General features: G+C 44.0%; 1 protein-coding gene across 4 annotated transcripts in view; it reads left to right on the forward strand.

Annotated features, from left to right (window-relative positions):
* The window catches only part of ADGRB3 (adhesion G protein-coupled receptor B3), a 1641523-nt gene that overhangs the window by 1502869 nt on the left and 112930 nt on the right, over positions 1–25724 (forward strand). For all 4 annotated transcript variants that reach the window (XM_085610901.1, XM_085610903.1, XM_085610902.1 and 1 more), the window contains 2 exons: positions 19155–19250; positions 23504–23543. In XM_085610901.1, the coding sequence (XP_085467027.1) occupies positions 19155–19250; positions 23504–23543 (136 nt within the window). The remainder of the gene's footprint in view (positions 1–19154; positions 19251–23503; positions 23544–25724) is intronic.

Here is a 25724-nt window from a genome sequence, read left to right on the forward strand (position 1 = left end):
GCGGTGGTACCGGCGTAGAGGGCGTTGCCGTAGTCCAGACGGCTGGTGACGAGGGCCTGGGTGACGGTCTTCCTGGTCTCGGTGGGGATCCACCAGAAGATCTTCCGTAGCATGCGTAGGATGTTGAAGCATGTCGAGGAGACTTTGTTAACTTGCCTGGTCATGGAGAGGGAGGAGTCCAGGACGAAGCCCAGGTTGCGTGCGTGGTCTGTCGGTTTGGGTGCGGTGCCCAGGGCGGGAGGCCACCAGGAGTCGTCCCAGGCGGAGGGTGAGGAGCCCAGGATGAGGATCTCCGTCTTGTCCGAGTTCAGTTTCAGGCGGCTGATCGTCATCCACTCGGCTACCTCTTTCATCCCGTCGTGCAGGTTGGCTCTGGCGGCGGCGGGGTTGTTGGTCAGGGAGAGGATCAGCTGGGTGTCGTCGGCGTAGGAGATTATGCTGAGGTTGTGTTTGCGTACGATGGCCGCGAGGGGGCTCATGTAGACGTTGAAGAGGGTGGGACTCAGAGATGATCCTTGGGGGACGCCGCAGATGACTTCGGAGGCCTCTGACTTGTGCGGTGGTAGGCGGACTCTCTGTGTTCTTCCGTCGAGGAAGGAGATGATCCATTCCAGCGCCTTGTCCTGGATTCCGACGTTGCTGAGGCGCTGTACTAGGGTGCGGTGGCAGACAGTGTCGAATGCCGCGGAGAGGTCCAGGAGGATGAGGGCCGCTGTTTCTCCATTGTCCATCAGGGCTCGGATGTCATCGGTGGCGGCGATGAGGGCGGTCTCGGTGCTGTGGTTGGCTCGGAAGCCGGACTGTGAGGGGTCGAGGGATCCGTTCGTCTCGAGGAAGGCGGCCATCTGCTTGTTGACGGTCTTCTCGATGACTTTGGCTGGAAACGGGAGAAGCGAGATGGGGCGGTAATTCTTGAGGTCGGTGGGGTCCGCTGTTGGTTTCTTGAGTAGAGCGCTGAGTTCGGCGTGCTTCCAGCTCTCCGGGAAGATGGTGGTGTCGAAGGATGTGTTGATGATGTCTCGCAGGTGGGGTGCGATGACAGCGTCGGCCTTGTTGAAGACGTGGTGAGGGCAAGGGTCGGTCGGTGATCCGGAGTGGATGGAGTTCATTGTGCGGATGGTGTCTTCGGTGCTGATCGGGGTCCAGGCGTGAAGGATGGTGGTGGGGGGTGGTTGTTCGGTCGCGGTGTGCGTTGGTTGGTTGTTGAAGCTGCTGTGTATGTCCGTGATCTTGTTGTGGAAGTATGAAGCGAGGGAGTTGCAGAGGTCTTGCGATGGGGTGATGTCGTTGTTTCCTGCGCTGGGGTTGGAAAGTTCTTTCACGATGTTAAAGAGTTCCTTGTAGTTGTGTGCGTTGTTGTCCAACCGGTCCTTAAATGCTGTTTTCTTGGCGGCGCGGATCAGCTGGTGGTGTTTCCGGGTGGCCAGTTTGTAGGAGGTCCTGTTGTCCGGTGTCGGTTCCCTTCTCCAGACTTTCTCGAGGGCTCGGCAGTTCTTCTTGGAGCTCTTGAGTTCGTCGGTGAACCATGGGGCCTTCTTGCTGCCGGGTCTGCTAGGCGGGGTCCTCAGAGGGGCGAGTTCGTCCGCGCAGTTGCTGATCCACTTCGTGAGGTTGTCGGCGGCCTGGCTGGGGTTCGCTGAGCTGGCAGGGGGGTGCTGACTCAGGGAGGTGGCGAGCTGGTCTGCTGTGATCTTGTTCCAGCTTCTGTGGGCGGCCTGTTGCTGGTGGTGGTGGGTCGTCGTTCTCTTGAAAGTGAAGTGGACGCAGCTGTGGTCCGTCCATTGAAGCTCTGTGGCGTGGCTGAACTCGATGTCTGTGCTGGAAGAGAAGACTGCGTCGAGTGTGTGTCCGGCGAGGTGGGTGGGGGTGGACACCAGTTGCTTGAGTCCAAGGTTGGCGAGGTTGTCGAGCAGGGTGGTGGTGTTGCGGTCGTTGTTGTTTTCCAGATGGAAGTTGAGGTCTCCCAGGAGGATGTAGTCAGCGGAGGGGAGGGCATGCGGGCTGACGAAGTCGGCGATGTCCTCGCTGAATTGTGTGCGTGGTCCCGGGGGTCGGTAGATCAGGGTGCCTCTGAGGGTGGTGTTCGGGTTGGTGTGGATCTGGAAATGCAGGTGTTCGGCGGTTGTCAGGGTGTCGTCGGTGCTGGTCGTGAGACGGATGGTGTTCCTGTGGATGATGGCGATGCCTCCTCCCATCTGGTTGGCGTTTCGGTCCCTCCGGACGATCTTGTAGCCCTCTGGGATGGCGATGGCGATGTCGGGAGCTGAGGATGCGTTCATCCAGGTCTCCGTGAGGAAGGCAACGTCAGGGGCTGTGGCGTCTAGGAGGTTCCAGAGTTCGATGGCGTGTCTGTGGACGGAGCGGGTGTTGATCAGGATGCACTTGAGGTGGGTGCTGCTGGCGTTCGACTTGGTGGGTGCTGGTGCGAGGCAGGTCCGGGTGCAGGTGAACTTGCAGGCGTGGCAGCTGAAAGGTCCGTGGGTACGTCGTGGAGTGGCTTGGTGGCAGTCTGGAAGTCGGCCGGTGTTGAGAGCGGTGAGGGTGGCGGCGGCGTACGTCCGGCGGGTCGGTTGGGAACGTCGAGGTTCAGGGTTCCTGGCACTGGGCGCGGTCCAGGCGCAGACGGGCTTACCTTTGGCGCGCCTTCGGCGCACAATCGGCGCGCCCGCTGCGCGTCAACGCTGCGCGTTCGCACGGTCGCCATTTAAGGCGAAGTGCGCGGGTGGGCGGAGCAGCTGGGAGGCGGGAGCGGGGAGGGTACAGAATACAAAAAAGGGCGGGGAAAAGCGGCGTTTGGCGGGAAGGGAGGGCGGAGGGCGGCGGGCAACAAGGAAGGAAGGCAAAACACGGGGAAAACGAAATTCAGACAAAACAGGCACAAAGATTCGTCAAAACAAGGGAAAAAACGGGTTAATGACAAGCAGGCACAAATTCACGTGAAAACAAAGGGCAAAACAACCGCAGCGGCGGCAATCAGGAACGAGGCAGCAGCGAGGCACAGGGATGCAAGGGGCACACGCAGCAGCTGGTGGCCGTGCGGCGCGGGGGTGTCCCACAAGTGGGTCACACTCACCTGCGTCGCACGGTCGCCATTTAAGGCCAAGTGCGCGGGTGGGCGGAGCAGCTGGGAGGCGGGAGCGGGGAGGGTACAGAATACAAAAAAGGGCGGGGAAAAGCGGCGTTTGGCGGGAAGGGAGGGCGGAGGGCGGCGGGCAACAAGGAAGGAAGGCAAAACACGGGGAAAACGAAAATCAGACAAAACAGGCACAAAGATTCGTCAAAACAAGGGAAAAAACGGGTTAATGACAAGCAGGCACAAATTCACGTGAAAACAAAGGGCAAAACAACCGCAGCGGCGGCAATCAGGAACGAGGCAGCAGCGAGGCACAGGGATGCAAGGGGCACACGCAGCAGCTGGTGGCCGTGCGGCGCGGGGGTGTCCCACAAGAATCTAGGTCAATTGTTACATGACTGTTTTCTGTTGCAAGTGAAGGGTCTGGGTATTTGTGGAATTCCTTATGATGGTGTGTCTGATATGCTGCCTACATATTCTTCCAGTACTTCACCTACTTTACTGGCATTCCCCCTCACAGCTCTGGCACCAGCCATCCATAATGCTTTGAAGTTTGAGGTCACCGATTGTGCTATGGGAGGCTTCCTAGAGTGCCTGAAATTGGAGTTGCTTAATGGACTTAAATTACTGCAAGCCTTTTTGTTTCCTGCGGTTGACTTAATAGAAATTGGCAAATACTCTGCTGCGACATCCATAGTTCTTCTCCATATCTTCACTCATTTCCCTTTGATCCACCTTTTCATCTCTGCCATCAGGGTCCATGAACTGAAGTGAGGAGGCAGCAGCATTTTAAAAAGTTCAATGATATGGAGGACCTGGGGCTGTATACAATGGCATGTGCATGGGCAGCAGATGAGACAATGCCGACAGTAGGATGCTGATAAGGATTAGACTGGTGCAATAATCCATAGCTTGAAGTACCACGACTCCAGCTCTCAACACTCACTGCCTGATCTCTACTACTTTCTTACAGTTGCCAATCCTGATTCCATCTTCTCTATCATAAATCCTAATGTCTTTCACTCAGTGCATGGAAAGGAATGGTGGTGTCTCAGCCTCATTCAATGAAGGAGGCAGAGTCACACAGCTATTCATGATGAGAGTGCGGCCATGCACTAGAGCAGAGGCATGGCATTTGGAGCATGCAGATTGAGTGCCAGGTGCCTCTTACCCTAAACCACACCTTGCTGCGGAGTTAGTGGGAGCAGAGGATTGCCCCTACTCTCCACTGCTAAAACTCTGACTCTGCTCATTCTATGCTGCTCCTCCTGCCTTCTGGTGTGACATGGTAAATCTCCACCCTGTGATCACCTGCTCCACAGCAAGCATGGACAGGCATTTCCTATTGGGATGAACGTGGCACAAGGTGCACTGCCAAGGCAGCCACACATGCTTAAAAGTATTTAGCAAGAAACATTCCAAGTGCATCCAAAAGTATTACTTTGTGATGGTATGAGGGTTACAGGGGGGAGAGCCATCTGGAAAATCGCACAAGCACACAGAATTCAGATTACACATTGACTGCTGCTCCTATCTCGGAGAGCACCCTTTATTACCTAACTGATGTCATCTTGTAATACAACACTTCAGCTAACACAACGGGGAATTGGCTCCCCAACATAGAACATTCCCATATTGCACCTGCGTAATACCACAGATTCATAGATTGCCAGTATGTTACCAGCCAGTAGGGCCACTGGAATTATGCAATTGAGTAGCTGCAGGGTTTTGCATAAATATAGATTTTCCCCATTAACCACATAATCCATCATCCCACAACTAACCAACATCACCCCTTACCTCAGGGAACTCGACTGGCTCCCTGTACAGAAAATATGATGGTTCAAGCTTCTCACCCATGCAAACAAGGCCTTACATAACTGTGGACTTCCTTACTTGAACCACCGACTGAACTTCCTTCAGCCCATTAGACACCTCCGCTCTTCATCCCTTTCTTTAACCCTCAACCCCCGCCTCTGACGTACCAGATGTGGAGGCCTCTCCTTCTCCTACCTAGCAGCAAACACATGGGACGAGCAACCCTATCATCTACTGACCCCCCCTAATATCTTTCAGAGTTTCGAATGTCCCTGAAGACCTGGCCATTCAGCTAATCAACTGGCCCCTGCCAGCGCCTGGATACTCTCTTGGATGATAAGTAACGCTCTACAAATCTACGGATTGATTAATTGATTGATTGACCATCTTCTGCATTAATCTGCAGATTTTAACAACCCAAAAATATTTGTAGCTCAAATTGTCCAAATATTACCAAAAACTCAGCAACACATTTAGCCACACAGTGAAAAGCCCTTTGCAAAGTTTGACTGATCACCTTTCTGTTGCTTATTTGGGTGTTGCACTGGTACTAATGCGGTGCAACCAATACCAGACAATGTTATCAGTGTAAATGTGACAAAATAAATAAGTAATACTACCACAAAATGTGCCACATTACTCCACATAATTTGCTCAACCTTACTACGTAGTTTGTCCCTACCCGGCGGCATAATTTCAGTGGAGTGGACCTGCCAGCCAGTAAGCATGTGTAATGAATTACAAGGAATTACATTCCAGTCTCTTAGGGCCATATGTAGGTGATTTCTATTTACCACTTCCTAAATACCAAATTGTACCGATTCGGTATTGAAGAATCGGTAAATAGAATGTAGGTAAACAATCGGTAAATTTTACCAATCCGGTAATATTCGTTATTACCGATTAGGTATTTACCGAATCGATAATAAGGAATACCTTCCCATTCATTCCTATGGGCCTGAAGGCCCACAGGAATGAATGGGAAGCCATTCACTATTACCGATTCGGTGAATATTGAATCGGTAATAGGGGGAGCATATTCAAGGGTGGCAGGGTGTCACATTGACACCCTGTTGCACCCCTGAATCGTGCATGTGTGCACATGTGGCGCACATGTATGTCTGCCACATGGCACTTTTAAAAAAGCACAAAATTGCTTCTGAAAAGGTGTTCGGTATTTACCACCAACTTGTAGTTGGTGGTAAATAACGAATCCTTAAACCAAAAATGCACTCACTTGAGTGCTCCCTACATAGGATTTAAGGATTCGGTAATTTACCGATTCCTTAAATTAAGGAATCGGTATTTTACTGATTCCTTAAAATAATGAATCGGTAAATTACCGAACCCTTGAATCCAGCCTTCTACATCGCAAAGGGCTATATACCGGTCGGTAACTAGAAATTTACCGATTTTCGGCCGTTACCGACCGGTATTAGCCCACCTACATATGGCCCTTAGTCTGTGATAAACCTTTTACTTTTCTATGAAACAGCGTCCTCCCACCAGTACAGCACCCCTAATCCGGAAGTACCCAAGGAGGCTATAGAGAGATGGTACATCTATTGAAAAAACATGAGTGTACGAACCAGCAGCTCACTGCCTTCATAGCAGCAGACCATTACACTGCCTCCAAGCAGCTGCCGTTAACCTTCATTAAAGTATGCTACACATGACAGCTAAGCCTGACTAACGGTGATAAGAGCGACGGCTCGAAATGTCAAAGACATTTCTTTGTTTCCATTACAATACATAATTGTGGATATCACTCAGTGATGAACATAATGTGCGGATGTACTCCCTGACGCTACTGTGAAACGGAAAGTGTGATTTGCGAGTTGAGAAACTCTCAAGGTTCTAGAAAGGTTACAGTTGCTAGGGTAACCGTCTCCTTGCAGCCGGGTATTCAGTTCTTCGTAGCCTCTGTTTGGCTCTTAAGCAATCGTGTAAGTTGAAGGAAACAAGGAATGGCAAGCACACTAAATTAGCGAAAGCCAGCACTTTGAATGCCACAGAGATAACCAAAAACGATAAAGTAGAACCTATTAGATTTTTGTAATGTAAGAATGCAAGAAAACATTTATGCAAGACTGCTGCTGCATTGCATTAACAGCGTAATGTATGTAAGGTAATATCATTCTGTGCCTCATGCAATGATTTACTCTTATAACCCAATGGTTTGGGCTTACTTAAATATGTCAACATTCATGGTTTATGTAATTTTGCACTTTATGTAATGATCCATTTCTATTGTAAAACGCGAAGAAGGGAGGGAGGGAGGAAGGAAGGAACGAAGGAAAGCAGGCAGGCAGGAAGGCACCCTTTTCCCATCAAATAAATCCTACAAGAACTACAGTTTGTGTGAGAAGAAGAATGGAGAGTGACATAGAGCTGTAAAAGGGAGAACTGAGAGAAAGGGCCAGAACACAAAACATTTTTGGCTGATGCTATTAAGGTAGTGCTTGCTCCAGACACCTTTCAAGCACCATAATATGAAAACACAATTTTAGAGGTGGCAGTGTCTGACAAAAACGTTTGTCCACATGTGCTGCATGTCATTTTGTTGTGCTGGTGATGTGATCTGTTGTGTTTTGTGCTCTTATCTTTTTGTGCTGCAGTATTACAATGTAGTTTTGTACTACTATACTGCAGTTTTTGTGTTGTCTGTATTGACCATCTTTTGTTGTGATGTACCATGTTATGTTTTAATTGTGGTGCTAATTTGCTTTGCTCAAGTTATTGCTTTATGTTGAGCTGTTTATTTTTGGTATGTCACCAAATGCTGCTGTTTTTGCAGACAAAAGCAGCACATGCCTTGAAAGTACCTGTGACAAGAGGCCATTTAGCTCTTTATTAGGTGGTAAAAATAGCACTTCTCCAGATCTTCAACCACTTAAGACAACAGCCAGCGTAAATTGTGGCAATCTCACAGCCATTACAAACACTGCAATCTAAGCATAAGCAATTACAATGTGCAACCCTATTAATACTCACACTCTTCCACTGCTACAAGTAGTCTTCGCTTCAACAATACTCCATCACTGGTCCGACTGAACCAGGGGCATTGAATTTATAATGAGCTTAGGCAATTTATAGATCGGACACCCTACTTCCCTCACGTAGACACAACCATACGACGAGCTCCCAAACTTGATCCAACGGATACTATCTAGTAGTACTGGGCCGAACCTTTATCTCCTTGAGGATATACTCCTCTGGATGGATCATTTACCATAACTTCTCTTCCTTGCTAACTTAGTTCACGGATGGACCTTTCTGCATCCCACTGAGGGGAAAGAGAGTTATCATCACCCATCCGATCAATTTAATTTAGTGGTGCAACCAATTTGACCCCACAATGAGGACCAGAAATAGGTAGCAAATTCCAAGAGTATTTAGTCCAAATTAGAGATTAGGTTTAAATAAATCACTCTTAAACTCAAACTGTATAGATACAGTATAGCAATAGGGAGGCCTCCTAAAGAAATTTAAGTGAACGAGAATCAAACAAACTAGAAACTCTTTGGCCGCAATACAGAATAAAACATTAAGATTTGATGCTCGGAATACAATCTAGCTTGATCTTTCCTAGGCATTAGCAATGCAATTCACTTCAATACAAGCTAAGGCACATAACTGCTCTTAGTACAAATCTACAAATTACAATAGGGATTAGGCAAAATAGTACAAGGAGTATTAACAACAGCATTGCAGAAGCTTGGTCAGGAGTCTTCAAGGTGTCAGGAAGTGTTGGTCAAAACCACACAAGGAGAAATTAACTTTACATTGGAAATGTCTTTAAGAGTCAGTTTAAGGGGCCAATGGATTTGCCAACTTTGGAGAAATAGGAAAATGGTTCAGGTCAGAGTCCAAAGGAAGGCTCTGCAGGAAATCTGCAGAGAGTTCAAAAAAGGAGTTCAGCATGCGATCTGGAAAAATGTTCCAAGTCATCTGCCCTCCATCCAGGGCATTCCATAAATTATAATCCATAGAGTTCATCGTCAGCTCCACTTTAGGTGCGTCATCAATAGTAATCCATTGTATTTGTTTCAAAAGTCCATATAGTTGCACATGGTATTTAGAATGAAACATCATAGGAAAGTTACACACTGAGCTTGGGAACATGGACTCAGTCACACACTCATGGGTAGACAAGTACCCATTGTTTGTCCACAGAGTTCTCATGTGCTTGTCATTGGAATCCATTCCCCTACATGTATCTATTATGTTTTACAAGAAATGTATCAAATCAAACTAACAGTTGGTGATAGCGCCTGCAAAGAAAGCAAATCAGATAAATATAGAAACGCAATAAATTCTCATGGGACCGTGAATCAGATCTTTAGTGTAAAATCGCTAAGTTAAAATATGAAATCTATAATGCACATTTAAAATGTGTGTAAACATTTAAAGATATGCGTATATAATATTTCTTTAATATTTTAGTCCACTAAATCATATACTATGAAATGAAATTGAATGACACTGAGACCCCTATCACGATGTCGGACGGACTTGAGTCAGCCCGGCACCATTTTGGTGTGGGAACCGACCGTCTATAGGTCGGCGGTTCCGTACACCATATTATGAGGCGACCGCACATGGTGCAGTCACAAACTCACATTTCTCTATAGGAGCTTGCAGCACAAGATCCCATAGAGAAATGGGAGTTTGTGTAAATCCCTGCACCATGTGGTAGGCACCGTGAGAGTTGGCAACTTTATGCTGCACCATGGGCATGTTGGAGCATTAAGAACAAGCATTGGCAACCCCTTGCAAAGGCTGTGCTCTTTGCTTTGCCTGTAATTTTTGACCCTGGCATGAGAACACGTATCAAGACACAAGTGCATCCATGGCCGGCAATCGTGGAATGTGAGGTGCCAGCCACACAGTGCAGGGATATACAGGGGAGTACCATAGGTGCCCCCGCCCACAACCGGAGTACGCTGAGGAAAGGGGGCCCTTCTATGGGCCCCCAAAGTCACTTTCTGACAATGAAAGACTGTCGGAAACCAACATCATAATCCCTACGGCGGAAACGTCATACACAAGGAATTATGTGGTGATTTCCGACTGGACGACGGTCTCCTTGTGCCCAATGAAAGCCAGCCTGATTGATAGGCCGGTTTGAATTCTGACTGCCATAATTGTAATACGGCAGTCGGAATTCAAACCAAGGCTGTCAATGGGGAAGCTTTCCAACCAAAAGAGAGAATCAATTCTCCTTGTCCATAGGTATAGTTCCAAAAACTGAAATCGGTAATTCAAGGTCAATTGAATTTATTTGTAACGTTCATTCAAAGATGTAGAATTCTCATCATTCTATCAATCTCAACTCATATATCAAGAGTTCAGGTATTCATTAATCAAATGCCCAATGCATTTCGGGCCGTTGGAGCCCTTCATCAGGGGCGGCACTGTGGAGGAGACAAGGGAGCAGCACTCATTTATCACGTTAAAGGTACATAACAATTTACAACAAGACAAATTAAAGCATGACTTATGCAGCGAACTGCGGTGCAACAATAAAGTTTTTGAATTCAAAAGTGAAAGAAGCTGGTAGTGCGGATAGACGTGATCAAATGACAACAGGTTTCCGTAATAAACCACCGGGTGTGTTGACGTTGGTAAATGAAGTCAAACAGTGCTGATGGCTAAGAAACGCGTGGTTAAGGAGTGTCTTGGTGACGAACAAACATGCTATGTCCGAAGGAGGAAAAACTAATAGAGTGTGAGTTTACAAAGGTCAAAGGGTAAATATCCGTTAAATGAAACGTGGGTCGCTGAGGTAAACAGTGGGTCGGTGGGAAGCTCATATCGAGCGGTCTCAACGCACGGGGTATTCACTTACGTTCTAATCTTGAAATCAAATTCCCATCACTTGGCAAGACGTCGCTCACGAGTGCTGCGGCAGTAGTGGGGTTAGTAAATCGTGATCAGGTGATCGAGGGACGTGACCATTTAAAAGAAAGTGAATCGCGCGTATACGTGAACTACAGTGATGGACATAGAAGATAGATTTGTAGTTCGTAAAACAGACGGGGAGAATAAATCACCGATATGAGAGAAAGGAGTCCACGGGGGGACTGGAAGAATGTAAAAATGAGTGAAAGAGGAGTGAGTGGTGTAAAAACACAAAATGTTACAAGAAGAAATTTATTTCACGTTGCTTTATTACATTTATTACAGTTTCTTCTTGTAACATTTTGTGTTTTTACACCACTCACTCACTCCACTGTTTACCTCAGTGACCCACGTTTCATTTAACGGATATTTACCCTTTGACCTTTGTAAACTCACACTCTATTAGTTTTTCCTCCTTCGGACATAGCATGTTTGTTCGTCACCAAGACACTCCTTAACCACGCGTTTCTTAGCCATCAGCACTGTTTGACTTCATTTACCAACGTCAACACACCCGGTGGTTTATTACGGAAACCTGTTGTCATTTGATCACGTCTATCCGCACTACCAGCTTCTTTCACTTTTGAATTCAAAAACTTTATTGTTGCACCGCAGTTCGCTGCATAAGTCATGCTTTAATTTGTCTTGTTGTAAATTGTTATGTACCTTTAACGTGATAAATGAGTGCTGCTCCCTTGTCTCCTCCACAGTGCCGCCCCTGATGAAGGGCTCCAACGGCCCGAAATGCATTGGGCATTTGATTAATGAATACCTGAACTCTTGATATATGAGTTGAGATTGATAGAATGATGAGAATTCTACATCTTTGAATGAACGTTACAAATAAATTCAATTGACCTTGAATTACCGATTTCAGTTTTTGGAACTATACCTATGGACAAGGAGAATTGATTCTCTCTTTTGAGTGCAACGAGTGACACCCTCCCCCTCCAGGAGTGTGCTTACCCTATTTTCATTGGTCCCAACCCAGGGGGACAGACTCGCTTTGCACCTATAACTTGATTAACTTTACTACTTTGTTTAAAACACGGAGTGCGCCCATTTCTGTTTCTTTCTTATCGAAGCTTTCCAACCACCATTCAAATGAGGGCCTCTATATACTTGGGAACTGCCTTCAAGCATGCATACGTGTAACATTATTGCATACATTGATGACATTTTATCATTCAATCTGCTTTATTGATCAAATGTTATCGTTCAACCTGCTTTAATATTCTGAACACATAAGAATCATTTAGAGCCATGAACGACATTTCTAGGAGCTATACCAACAAAATTGCACACATTTATGAATCAAGTGAAAAATATGCAGCAACGGAATGAAGAGGATGGTTTAAACATGATCTACTCATTGCAAATATGTCACTATTCAAAATAAACAATCATGAATTGTATTAATACGTCAGTCACTCTATTAGCAAATGTGTTTCATTGAGAGACATCTTTTGTTAATAAAGACAGATTCCACATTAATCATCAAATGTATTTCTCTTAGCAAAATATTCAATGTGGATCTAGTTTGTATAAAAAATACTCTTCTGCATCAGCAGTATCATGAGTAAGGTGTGACAGAATCACAAAGACACGCAGGATTCATGTGCAAAGTGCACGTTCATTTTATGTGTCAGGTATCGGTCATATTTGGGTTTTTGTGAAGTATAAAGAGTGGGCAACTTTCTTTATACTGCGCCATGGGCATGTAGGAGCATTAACAACAAGCATTGACAACCCCTTGCAAATGCTGTGCTCTTTGCTTTGACAGTACTTTTTGACCCTGGCAGGAGAACACACATCAAGACACAAGTGCATGCATAGCCGGCAATCGTGGACTGTGTTTTCTCCTAAAGAAAACATATTCCAAGATGGCTATTAGTGCATATGTGTGAGTTGGTACACATGGTGGCTAGTGACGGCCCGTGTAGGGCGTTTTACCGGGGCGGTGATGTGGCGCAGAGGAGGGGCAGGGTGGGGGGTTGCAAAATGCGGCAAAAGGCCGATTTCAGGTAACTTACGAAAAAAATTAATAAAACGAATTTCGTTGCGCGTGCTGCATCGCATTTGGCGATGCAGCGCGCGCAACGAAATTCGTTTTATTAATTTTTTTCGTAACTTACCTGAACTCGGCCGTATGCCGCATTTTGCAACACCCCACCCTGCCCCTCCTCTGCGCCACGTCACCGCCCCGGTAAAACGCCCTACACGGACCGTCACTGATGGTGGCTATTTTTAGTTCACTAATCTAAAATGGTAGTTTTCCAAGTAATAACAGTAAATTAAAATGTTGAAAACTAATAAAAAGTGCACAAGGAGTGCATACATGGAAGTGAACAGTTCAACAGAACTTTCCAGCTGCTGTGCCTAATTTAAAAATAAATAAATAATTTAAAAAGGGAAATGCGATGGGGAGGAAGACAAGGGGCACCATGGCAGCAGGGGTGAACAAGGAAGTGTCCTGCAGTATTCTGCACCTGACTGTTCCTTACTAAAAAATAATTAATTAGAAAAATGTAATCCATACAGGTGGGAAAGATGAAAGAGAGCAAGGTGGGGAGCAGTGGGGGATAAGGGAAGTGAAAGAAAAAGTGTGTTGGTGTGCCTTAGTCGCAAAAAGGAAGGAAACACATGCACTTCAATGGAGTACTAAATACAAAATAAAAAAAACAAATCACCTCAAGTATGAAGTGGATAGATACACATTATCCAGGCAGACCAATATGAGAGTGAAGCGCACCTAGGAGGGACTAAAAGAAGCGTAGCAAAGAAAACCATTGTATCAAGGGTAACTAAGGTACACATGCAAAACCATTCAATCTTGAGATATTAACTGACCCCAAGCTCACCCTAAGTATATGTGTTGGAAATAATAGGTCTTTTAACAGACAGAATAACCGGTCTTTAGCCAAGACCTAAAAATAATACATAGTCAAACTTAGGCTTTTAAGGCATCATGTGGGATGTACCTTAACAAAATATACATACTGTGCCATTTTACAAAATTGCAGTGTGAACGTTAAGGGAACTGGTCATTTGGTTACACTGGTTCATGCTGGAAACTGGCCAAGTGGGTATATTTGGGTATTTAGAAAATACGTTTTCTGGAACGGTTCAGGGGTTATAGATTTTAGCATTGTAAGGATGCTGTTGCATTTTGAAAATGAATTAATGGACATTATGAAACTAATTATATTGACCCACAGGGCTTCATATAAAGGTAGATCAAGACTGAGTTGCCATAATGGAGACTGGTAATATGGACACTTGGAGGAGATTAGCAAACCTCATGTTTTATGGTCATGCAGGGGCTAAATGGAAAGAGTTACTGGAAGCAGGAAATATGAAGGCTCTGGTGCAGACCTGAAAAGATTTATGGCATACTGAGGGCATTTTGGCAGCTGGTATTGTGGGAAAACTCGGTTATCATGGAAACTCTTAATATGGGCACACTGGGATATTGTATGGGCTGGTGGTGTGGGTACATTACCACAACTTGGAAACTGAGAAAATTGCATACCCCGTGTGGACATGCTGTGGAATTAAGAAAAAGATTAATGGTGGCATAGAGTACCATTGTGGAGGGCAATATCTGAACTATTCATGTTGGCATGTTGAGGCATTAATACACCTGATTATGTGATCTACTATTACTTTATAGATTGTGTATGGTGCATCTGAGTGGTACACATAATGTAGAGCGAATGGTAATGCATTGCCAGTTCCATGCCTATGCAGTGAGTATAGTCTGTAATCAAAGCTCAAAGGAAGGTTTTGGTACATCTGATTGCAGCCCTTCTGTATCACATACATCAAGGCATGTTTATGTATATTTAATGTAGCCTATGTACTCTGTGCAATTCACTCATGCTGTAAACGTTGTGCTTGAACAAATGCTTTATTCTATGTTAGTTGCATCTGTCTGTCTTTCAAACATGCCCTAAGTGGTCTGCTGACAAAGGATGCATTTATTGTATGTACATAATACACAGTGTGTAGTTTGCGCCTTTTCCTCTGTGCACCAAAACATTACTACTTAACCACTGTCAGTCACTATGGCTGAAACTCATTCTTCCTGGAGATGTGCATTTCGGAGCTCACATTTGGAAACAAATGAACATTACTGCCTGGGAAATATTTAAGGGGACTGTTAAGGCCAACTGCCTGACAAAAGGTTGATGGTATCCGAGTATGACATCTTTGTTAGACCTGCCAGCTTTAGGTAGGTCTTCCTTACTCCTCCATTTTTACCGTTCTTGTTTTTGCTGGCCTTAGGACTCTGCACAGTTCACCACAGTTAATCAGTGCTAAAGTGCTTGTGCTATCCCATTTGAAGCATGGTAACATTGGCCTATCCCCAATTGGCATATTTCATTTACTTCTAAGTCCCTAGTAAAGTGGTAGCACATAAATGCACATGAGCATTAAATGTTACCAGTGGACCTCCAGTACTGTTTGTGCCACCCGCTTAAATAGCCTTTAAACATGCTTCAGGCCTGGCATTGCAGAGCCTTTGTGTGCAGTTTAAACTGCGATTTCTGCCTGGAAAATAAACCTTTTGCCAGGCCCAATCCTTCCTTTTTAATACATATAAGTCACCCCTAGAGTAGGCTGTGGACAGCCCAGAGGGCAGGGTGCATTGTATTTAAAAAGCGGGACATGTACTTTTTAAGCTTTACATACCCTGGTAGTGAAAATCTCTTAAATTCGATTTTCACTACAACAAGGCCTATCCTTCCCATAGGATAACATTGGAGTCGCTTAATACCTTTTATATGTGAGAAGAGATAACCAGATCATGTTTGTTGTCTCTAAAATCACAATTTAAAATCCCAATTTATGGGGAAGTCCGATTTTAGATTCCAATTCTGAAAATGCAACTATTGGACCCTTGGCATTTCTTGCTTTGGCCATTTAATGTCTGTAGCCTGTCTCTGGTCACATGACTGGCTGTAACTCACAGTTGAGTTTTGTGTATTTCTCCTAGACAGGCATAAACAATAGGGAGCTTAGGTGTGCCTGGATGGGTCATCACTGGCAGGATGGGAGGGAGGAGCTGGGCACAGGCCCACTTACACCTAAATAGGCTGTGTCCTGTCTCTACACAAGGGATAGTTGGCCTGGAGCCAAAGCTAGGAAGACAGGTCGACTGTGCATTTCAAATGCATGCCTCTAGAAGCTTCTCCCTACTTGAAAAGCACAACTGGGTATAAATACTGGACCTCTGACACCAATTATTCAGTACACTTCTGGACCTGTGGATATTCTGCTAGGAAGAAGGACTGTTGTGTTGCTGTAGGAATTACACTGTGCTGGACTGTACTCCGCTAGACTCCTTCTTTGTTGTGCTGACCTGCAGCCTGCTGCCCTCCTGCCTGGGCGAGGACTGGACCTGCATCTCTTGAACCCAGAACCCAGAGTGACTCAAAGGGCTAGTTGGCTGGTTTCCTGATCTGAAGCATCACGGACATAAAAGGCTACTAAAAACATTGCATCTGCACCTGGACTTTGCCATCTGTGAGTCTACCCTGCCAAGTGGTGCCACTCCAATCCTGGACCCATGGGAGTGGACTTTAAGTGCTTTGTCAGCCTCTGTATATCCAGCTGAACCAACGCATCTCCGCTACTGCGAGCACAACCTCAAGCACAACCAACACATCTCTGCTGTTATGTGGGTTGGACTCGTCACAAAGACTCATGTCACTGTCACAGCCCACATCACCTTTAGAGCCACCGCTGTGGGACGTATCCTCAGTGCAAGCCCTTGCCTTTCTTGTCTTTGGCAGCCTGAACAATGATGCCAGACTCTGCATCGCAGCCTTGCCGATCCTCCGAACCGATGGATTGCCCCAACTTCGCGATGCATCCCCTACTCCGGACTTTGCATCGCAAGCCCTCACTGATGCAAACAGGACTTTAGACCACAGCCTCGGTGCACCTCGGGACCAACCCATCGCTTTGGCTGTGTGACGCATCTTTGACGCGGATCCATGCAAATCTCTGCCGAACAGGATTGAAGGTACTTGTTGAGCATGCCTAACTGGGTCCCTGTAGACAGCCCTTGCTCCATCACAGTCAGCCTGAACTTGTGACTTTGTCCCAGTCCAGTGCTACCAGCTATCCACAGTTGATGCTTTACGCCTTTTGGTGCTACTTTCGCTAAAAACTTTGAAGTTAAATATTTCCGGCTCAACTAATTGAAGTTTAGTCATTTTGGTCTTGTTTTATTTATTAAAAACTACTCTATTTTTCAAACTCTGTTGTGGGCTCCTTTTTGTGGTGTGTTTTCACTATGTTACTGTTTAAATTGTTGCGCAAATACTTTACACAATTTCTCTAAAATAAGCCTGACTACTCTGTGCCAAACTATCGGGGGGGCGGTTGAGCACAGGTTTATTTGGGGTTTGCTTGTGCCTTACCCTGACAAGGATTGGGTTTGTTGTTTAACCAGGGCTCACACACCAGTCAACCTGTAACCCAATGTCTTACAGTCTTAAAATCCAAGGGAAAGAATAGCTGGCCTGCCTTTAAGGTGATGCAAACCCTTGAAAATTACCCTTTGAGGTAGTCACTCAAATTAAATCTTCCACCATGTATTGCTGGTGAACTTCCACCTAACTTGCAAAGAAAACATTACAAATGGTTTCATCGATGATGCCACCCTATACGACGTCATTGACTAAATCACAGCTAATATTACCAAGAGCATCAGGATGACATCAGTGTTTTCATCAGTTTCTGCAGGCACTTCTTTCACATCTATATAAATGTTCATTGCATCAGGTTGAAGAGTTGTTACCCTTTTTTTTATTATATTGCTATTATGTTTGAGTAATCCAAAGATTTCTATTAACTCGAGACTCTTTTAGCTTTTGTTCAATAAGCATATTCCGTGGCAAAACGGAAATGTTGCCACAAATGTGCTTTATTGCAGCAGTTACCACAGCTGCTGAAAGTGAATTCCCAGCGCCTTGGATGTAATTCTAAAAAACACAATAGCCCAGAAAATAGCTTGGTACTCAGAATAGCATACACAATACGGAAATAAAAATATTGGCTACACTGGCCTTTCCGATACATTCCTGCTAGCTTCATCTCCCCTCACAGTTAAGGATTCCCATTGTAATGCTGGAGATACCTGTCACACTGTCAGAAACTCAATAATGTCAGAATGTGTCCAGCAACACAGAGTTCCCTCAGACACTATCATAAGCTTTGTTTATTTCTTTTAAATAACTAACTTCTAGTTATAAAAGAAGCGCCCTGTTGACCTTTTTGCAACATCATATGGATGTTTAAATATTATTTTTAGCTGTGACGTGTAAAAGAATCGTAAAAGTATATAGAATGTATTTTATAGACACCAATAAAATCATGAAAACCTTTATCCACTCGAACTGCTCTAAGATTAATATGCTCCCATGTCTGTTTTAAACGTGAGTGTGCAGTCACTGAAATACCCCATACGTCACAGAGCATAGCTCTGAATGACTCACCCCCCAGGAAGACATGAATGGGGTTATTGTTTGCATCACAGATATTCCTGTGTGTCTTCCCTTCTCGTTGAAGCTGTTGCGAAAAAGTGATTGTGGGAGTTCAATCAAATTCCTTTAAATCTCTTTTGTCGCACTACTTTCAAATATAGGGCCTCATGTATGAAAAGTGACGCATCACTTCGTGAAAACAGTGATGCGTCACTTTTCACTGCGCCCTCCCTGCGACTCCAATGATGCGTCATATTTACAGTATAACGCATCATGTCGCAAGGAGTCACAGATACGTCAGTATTTCTGACGTATCTGTAGGCGCAAAAGTGACGCATTGCTGGAGTGTGTCACAAAAGTGACGCAACTCCAGCAATGTGTCCTTTCACATGGGGCGAGCCCCATGTGAAAGGGCCTGCGTCAGTCTTACGCCTGCTGTGAGGCAGGCGCAAGATATTGACGCATTTGCACCCTAGAAGTGGCGCAGTGAAATCTCGTAGATTTCACTGCGTCACTTCTACGATGCTTACTTACGTGGGAACGCCCACCCTGCATACATTATACCTGACGCAGGTATAATGTAGCGCAGGGGTTTACAAAGTGACGCATCTAGGTAGATGCGTCACATTGTAAATATGGCGCATCATGGCGCATGTTTTACGCCACTGGTGCGTCACAAAAAGTGACGCACCGGTGGCGCAAAAGTGACGCAGGGGCTCATAAAAGTATGTAAATGTGCCTTCCTCTTAAGCCGCGCGTCCAAAATCGAAAAGGAGTTTCCTCATCGCTATCTGCTGTTGTTTTCTTCAACTGTTAAACATAATTAAGGCGAAGAACATTAAGCACTGTAATTGTCTTCACAGGTCCAGGATGCTTTCAGATGTCGATTGAGGAACTGCCAAGATCCAATCAATGCTGATTCTTCAAGTTCTTTTCCTAATGGACATGCTCAGATCATGGTTAGCTTTTATTCTCTCCTTGACTGATTATCCAGCCCTCCTAATAAAGATTGCATTGAGCATCCCAAGAGTATGAAGTTGAAATATTAATGCCAGTTAAAGCCTGACCTTTGCACCTTTGCTGCCATCTGAGATCTTTTACAACAATTCAGCTTGAGATGGGTGTTGCTGGCTGGATTGTGAAAAGGGTTAGATTTCTTCCTGGACCCGGAAAGAGTGACTGCGAAAAATGTTCATTTTATAGAGCTGTAACAGTAAGAGGCATGATAATTATTTGATACCTGAGAAAGAGTAGACGGACTATGGAAAATGTTCCAGGCTTGTGATGCCAGATTAAATAACAATGGCAGTGAGGGTTCTGTAAAGCTACCCTTTATCTTGAGCACCACACTGGCCTCTGCTTCAAAAGATATTCCTCAGAAATGTTATGTATTTATATATTTTTTGAATCAAAGATGAGTGTACCAGCACATTTTCGAAGCACCCCATACAATGCCTGTTTTCTTTACAGATTACATAGCTACATTCAATATACACAATGAAAATTGTTTCTTTTGTTTGAAATAATTTTTATTTTTTTAATTGTATAAATATGTCGGTCACTATCACAGGTAAGGCAAATTGGAATGCACAGTGACTAATGATAAATAAGCTTTTATAAGCAGCCCCATACATTCCGAACTCTTGGTAATCTAGTGTTTTTATGGTGAAAACCAAAATGTTGCTTAATTATTTACCAAGGTAGGCAATGTGATTTTTCTAGTAGGTCTTCTCCATGCCTCCATTGGACTGCCAAACGTCTCCTGCTGACTGTTCAACGAAGTAAACAGTAGGTCACAATGTAGTACTATGCAAGAATCATCAACTAAACACATTGTGGGAGTAACCTTTATCTGCTGCCCTACAAAAGTCCTTTTTCTTCTGCCTCCTATTGGTCTGAGCATTTCTCTTTAGAGTAACACATGAAAGCGTACGTTTTATGGCAGTTCACACATTATAAGTAAAGTAAATCAATAAATAAACAAAGCCAGTGACTTCTCCAACACAAGACTCAGCACAAAACACATGCTCCATTCTTCTTTGCAAGACAAGCCCTTCAGAATCCGATGGTTAGATGCCTCCAGGTGCTGTATGGAGAATGCGTGTACAAGCATAAATGCCGATACCAGACATAGAAAAGGTACAGCATCCTGGCACTGCTAGGATGACCAGTTTTAGATAAGGTCTGTTTAAATCTTCCTGCTGAAAGAGTTCGGCTTTGCACTCATTCACATTATTTTCAGATGTGAAATCTCTCGTCCTGTGACCTTTGAGAGTGATTGTTCCTAGTCTTTTGAAATCCAAATGTAGCCTTATAGCCACTTCTAAGGTCCATACCGTTTGCTAAAGGCCCTGAACCTGAGTTATCTCCCTGAGTTGAAGGCGAGGGCCTATATTGAGGAAGAAGACCTTTAACAAACTGTATAGCCTGAAGCAGAATGGCTATAAGGCTATTAGAACATTTCACCCACTTAGGGTAGAATGTTCTAATCTGAAAAGGGAGAAATATAAAGACAACATTTGGAATGTTGGAGCAGTAGGCTTACACCAGCCATTATAAGCCTGGAGCTACTCCATTGTCTTCAATGGAGCTCTCAACATTCTAATGTTCTAATATAGCCTTAGAGCCCGACGTAGCGGGCTCTATCGGCCATTAAAGGATTGATCCAGCGTTAAAGGCCCGGACTGAAGGTGAGGCCCTGTAACAATGGCCGGTAGAGATCACTAGGAGGGCTATTTGAACATTCCGCCTCAGAAGGCAGAATGTTCTAATTGGTAAAAACAAAGACCTCTCAGAGCCCGGGGGGATTTAAATTCCCTCAGGCCCCGAGAGGCCTTTGTTCACAGCAACATCTGTGAATGAAAAACAACTTGTTCTGCGGGCTTCTACCGGCCCATAGAAGCCCAGAGCACTCCATTGTCTGCAATGGAGTGCTCAACATTCCAATGTTCTCATAACCGTTGAGGGCTCCTACCTAGTTTCATCTTAAAAGTATTGATATGGTGGTACATAAGTAATGGGCAAACACAAACATGTCCCTTCCTGAGAGCTGTAGTGCTCTTCAATGATAATTTCTCATGGTCATAGATCCTTATAAAGCTATCTCCCTCCTACGGTTTAAAGCTGATAAAAAGGATAGAGAACTACAAAACATAGACACGCATACTTTGCTGTTCATTGTACAAACCAAGAATGACGCAGTTTAAAACAGACTCACTCATTAGCCTGTGAGTTAAGAGAAACGGTATTACAGGCGAACAAACGTTCCAAATTTACTAATGCAAAAACAGTGTTTGTTTTCTAAGGTCCCTGAATGCTGTGTCTGTGTCTAGAGAGAATGTAAAGACACAGACTAATGAAATCCTCCTAAAGGCAGCAGCTTCACTTTGAACTCATTAACTATGTAACTCTTGCTAATCCTTTGGGGATGGCCTTTCTCTTTGAATTAATACAGACTACTTTCTGCATTCTCTGAATATTCATGTTTTGCCATAGTTGTGTCTGTAATGACAGTGATATATATACCCTATGCTGCGCAGTGAACTAAATAGTTACCAAATGTTTACCATGTCCTTCTAGGTGTCGCATTCTGATATGAATATACTTTTTGTTGCCTTTTTTTAAATACTACCAGATGGTGAGGTCATGTCGCAGGGCACAATAGTCATACTGATTTGAGTATGAAAAGTAAAGAAACTTAGGGCAGTCACAATTTGATAAAAGGGATATATAACAGCATAATTAAAAGTTCTTATTAATGACTGAAAAATAGAAGAGTTAAATGGCGTGAACATAGCACAAGCAAGCGTAATTTTGTTTTATGGTGTTGGTATTTTTCTTCACAAAACTAACACAACTGTTGTGCGCCTTTGCATTGTACAAAGTCCTTATGCAAAGATACTGTGTGTGGAACATGATATAAAACGGCCCATGCTCAGACCTGCCAGGGCAGGCAACCCTTCAGGAGGAAAGCCAACAGACCATGAAAATGCTTATTATCTGCTTAATGGAATGTAAATTAATTTTGCTGTCCTTTTAATGTCTATGAGGAGGACCTATTATAGCCTTAGAGCCCAATCTAGCGGGTTCTACCGGTCATTAACGGCTCCCTCCAGCCTCAAACGCATGAGCTGAAGAGGAGGGTCTTTAACAAGGGAGCAGACCTTTAATGGCCGGTAGAGCCCGCTAGAAGGGCTCTAAGACTAGTAGAACATTTCACCCCTAGAGGGCAGAATGTTCTAATTACTAAAAACAAAGGCCTCTCGGAGCCCGAGGGGGTTCAAATCCCAGCAGCAGCTTTGAACAAAAACAACATAGATGCCCGCATTCAATGCAGTGCTCCACTTTCCAGTGTTCCAATATTATGAACACCCTTCCACAAAGAACACATACCCAAACTCACTGTGCACGAATTTAGCTGGCATTCAAATAATAGTCTATGTACCAAAATTCTGCCATACTATATTGGTTTGGAAATTTGAGCTCTTCCATTTATGAATGCGTTTATTTGGCAAAGAGTTGTATTAACTTCCCTCATGTTGTCTAAAGGTCATATGAGGGTGCTAATGAAGAACTAATGAGCAATTCTTTGAAGCTTCATACACCATAAATGTCTCTATGTATCAGTCTTCTACCTCTTGCCTTCTTATGCCCCAATTAATTTAATAATATCCACTATAAACTAAAATATTGCCACCTTCACCTTTTTAGTCTTGTCCTTCCAGACATTCATGAACTATAGATGGCCCTAGCGCCAGGAAAGGATTAGCAATACAGAATTTAACAAAGTTATATGTCATGAGTTATATGAAATAATCAGCCTAGACCCTGACAAAAGACAGCACTGACATAGTTTGCTTCTTTTTAAAGTCACCCTGTCTGGGGTAGACACAATTCTAACTCATGTCCTTGAGAAACAGAGAGATACTAGACAAGATGTCCACATAGCTGACAATATTTTCCGCAGTCAACAGTTATAGCGATGGTGCGTTTGAGGTCCTGGAGGTCTGGAGTTAGACATCCTTGGGAATTATTTTGTAACTTAAAATATATCAAAAGATGGTACCATTTATGGATGCCTCTGTTTTTTTAAAGCTGTTGTGTGTGATTAGAGCATAAAGGTTTCCTACGAGTAATTGTAAATGTTAGCAATTATATTTTAAATGTTTTTCGAACTACTAACATTTGTCTTTTTATCATGTCTTTTAAACAGACAGATTTTGAAAAAGATGTGGATATTGCGTGCCGGTCAGGTAAGATTGTTCAAATGGAGCCTGGTACAGAAGCCTGAATTTATGCAATGCTCTAAAACACAAGCTATACACTGTTGTATTCCATCACAAAGTAAAATATAAAAAAAAATCAAGTCAGAGTTTCTTCGTAGGAGTAGAGTTCCTATTCTGCTCACAGAACTGATGCCACTTTTGAACTGATAACATATTTCTAATAAAAGAAATAAGAAAAAGGTTGCCCATGGGGCACCTTGAAAGGGAACTCATGCATCTGGTTAGGCAGCATTGGCATATTTTATTACGGAAAACACGTTTCTCAAGGGAGAAATGTAGCTTTCCTGTACATGCATGCCTGTTCCTCTCAGTGAGCACACAGATATGAAAGAGCTATAGAAGGAGCACAGAACGGTGCTTCCAAGGAAATGAACTGCAGAGATATGCAAATAGGATGACTGCATCAATATCTGTCCTAAAAGGGGTGACATTTCTTACAAACTAAATGCTGGCCCCACCTTCAACATCCGCAGTGGATTAAGCAGAGCAGCAAAAGGTGTCCAAATATTAATTTACAATTCCATAATATCAGTAAAATGATTATGCCGCCGAATGTTGCTGCTCTGAACTTTAATTGGGTTGTGATAGTTCGTATCTCTTTCTTCTGGTTAATACTCCTGCCCTCAGTAACTGTTCTTGAACAGCGCTGTTGAATGATCAATAAAGCACGAGTTTTCCTAAAATGTATCAAACACTTGTTAGCATTTGAAGGTAAAGATACGTGTTTAACCACAGGATACAACAGGGCACGTGATTCTCTTTTACGTTCAATGCATGCTGGTGTAATTTGCAGTAATGCTGCTATTTTAACTTAGAAATTGGCCTCAGTACCATTAAAAACAGTGGCCAAAATTGAGTTGTCATCAAAGAATGAGTGGGTCTGAGGTTAATGCACAAGTTCAGTTTAAACATATGTATGATGGTTCACTAATTGGCCATAGTGACATTTACAAACTGCCACGTTTCTGGGTCGGGTAACATAAAATCCCATACGATCTGCTCCTCGGCTCTGAAGTTTAAGCTCTGTAACCTAGCTCTACTCTAGGAACATGCACTATTATAAACACACAAATGCTATGTTGCAACATAATTTTCTTTTCCCTTCTTCATCCACCAATAGAATATCAGCAGGCTCCTGGGAACAGGTTCCTTGGTCATGCTCACCAGAGCATAATAGACTTTCAAACCTTAGTCCTAGGAAATATTACGTTGTCATTTTCTTGAAGTCCACACTTCTTCTCATGAATCATTCTTTTTGTCGTTATTGTCACTTCCTGATGAGAACTTTGCTATCAGTTGTCTAATACAAAACAAGTGTCCGTTCACTAACCAGCAGTAGGCTTCTGAAGTTGCAACATCTGCAGCAGAGAGAAGAAAAGCATCTTGCACAAACAACTATTCAATGTGAAAAACAGGCCTTTCTAGGGTAATACCTAATTTTTGATTTAATATGGCATCAACAGTTACACTTACCAGTATTTGATTTACGAGTAACATTCACGTATGATTACCTTCTACAAATTTTGCATTTAGTACATGCTTTATTTAAACGTAATATTGTGCACATTATTAATAAAAGTGTTTTCAATAGTAAATTAGATTTGCTGCAGCAGGGTCAAATGTTCAGCAGCAGGGCTGCATCGACGCCTCTTGCTGACGCCCTGCAGTGTTAAGATTGCATCATGTCATGCGCTCACTGTCCCTCCATTCTCCCTTACCTGCAACATGTAAAATATACTACACGTGTGCTTTATTTATAAGGCTGAAAGCAAACGTGTTGCAAAGTTGGGTTGTACATGAAACTGCCTGTACTGCAGGGTCACTGGGAACAGTGGCTTTTAGAGTAGCTAATGGAACATGGTATGAGTACCGAAACTGGATGTGCCCGCCTTCTTTCCAGCTGCTGAGGGCTTCCCGGCCCTCCCCTCCTGATGATGTCTTAGTCAGGGCGGAAGTTCATGAGGGTAGTTCCTTTGTGCAAACATATATTTATACTTACTCAGCCCAATTAAGGGGCAGTACATAAAAAGAAATACTCTGGGAGCACTTTATTTTTCTTTCCCACAGTTACAGCAATTTTCTCGTCATGTTGACACATTATACTTTTAAACATTTCAAATGCAAGCTGGATTTACTTGAACACACTTG

Source organism: Triturus cristatus, chromosome 6, assembly GCF_964204655.1.
Source record: "Triturus cristatus chromosome 6, aTriCri1.1, whole genome shotgun sequence".
Taxonomy (NCBI): domain Eukaryota; kingdom Metazoa; phylum Chordata; class Amphibia; order Caudata; family Salamandridae; genus Triturus; species Triturus cristatus.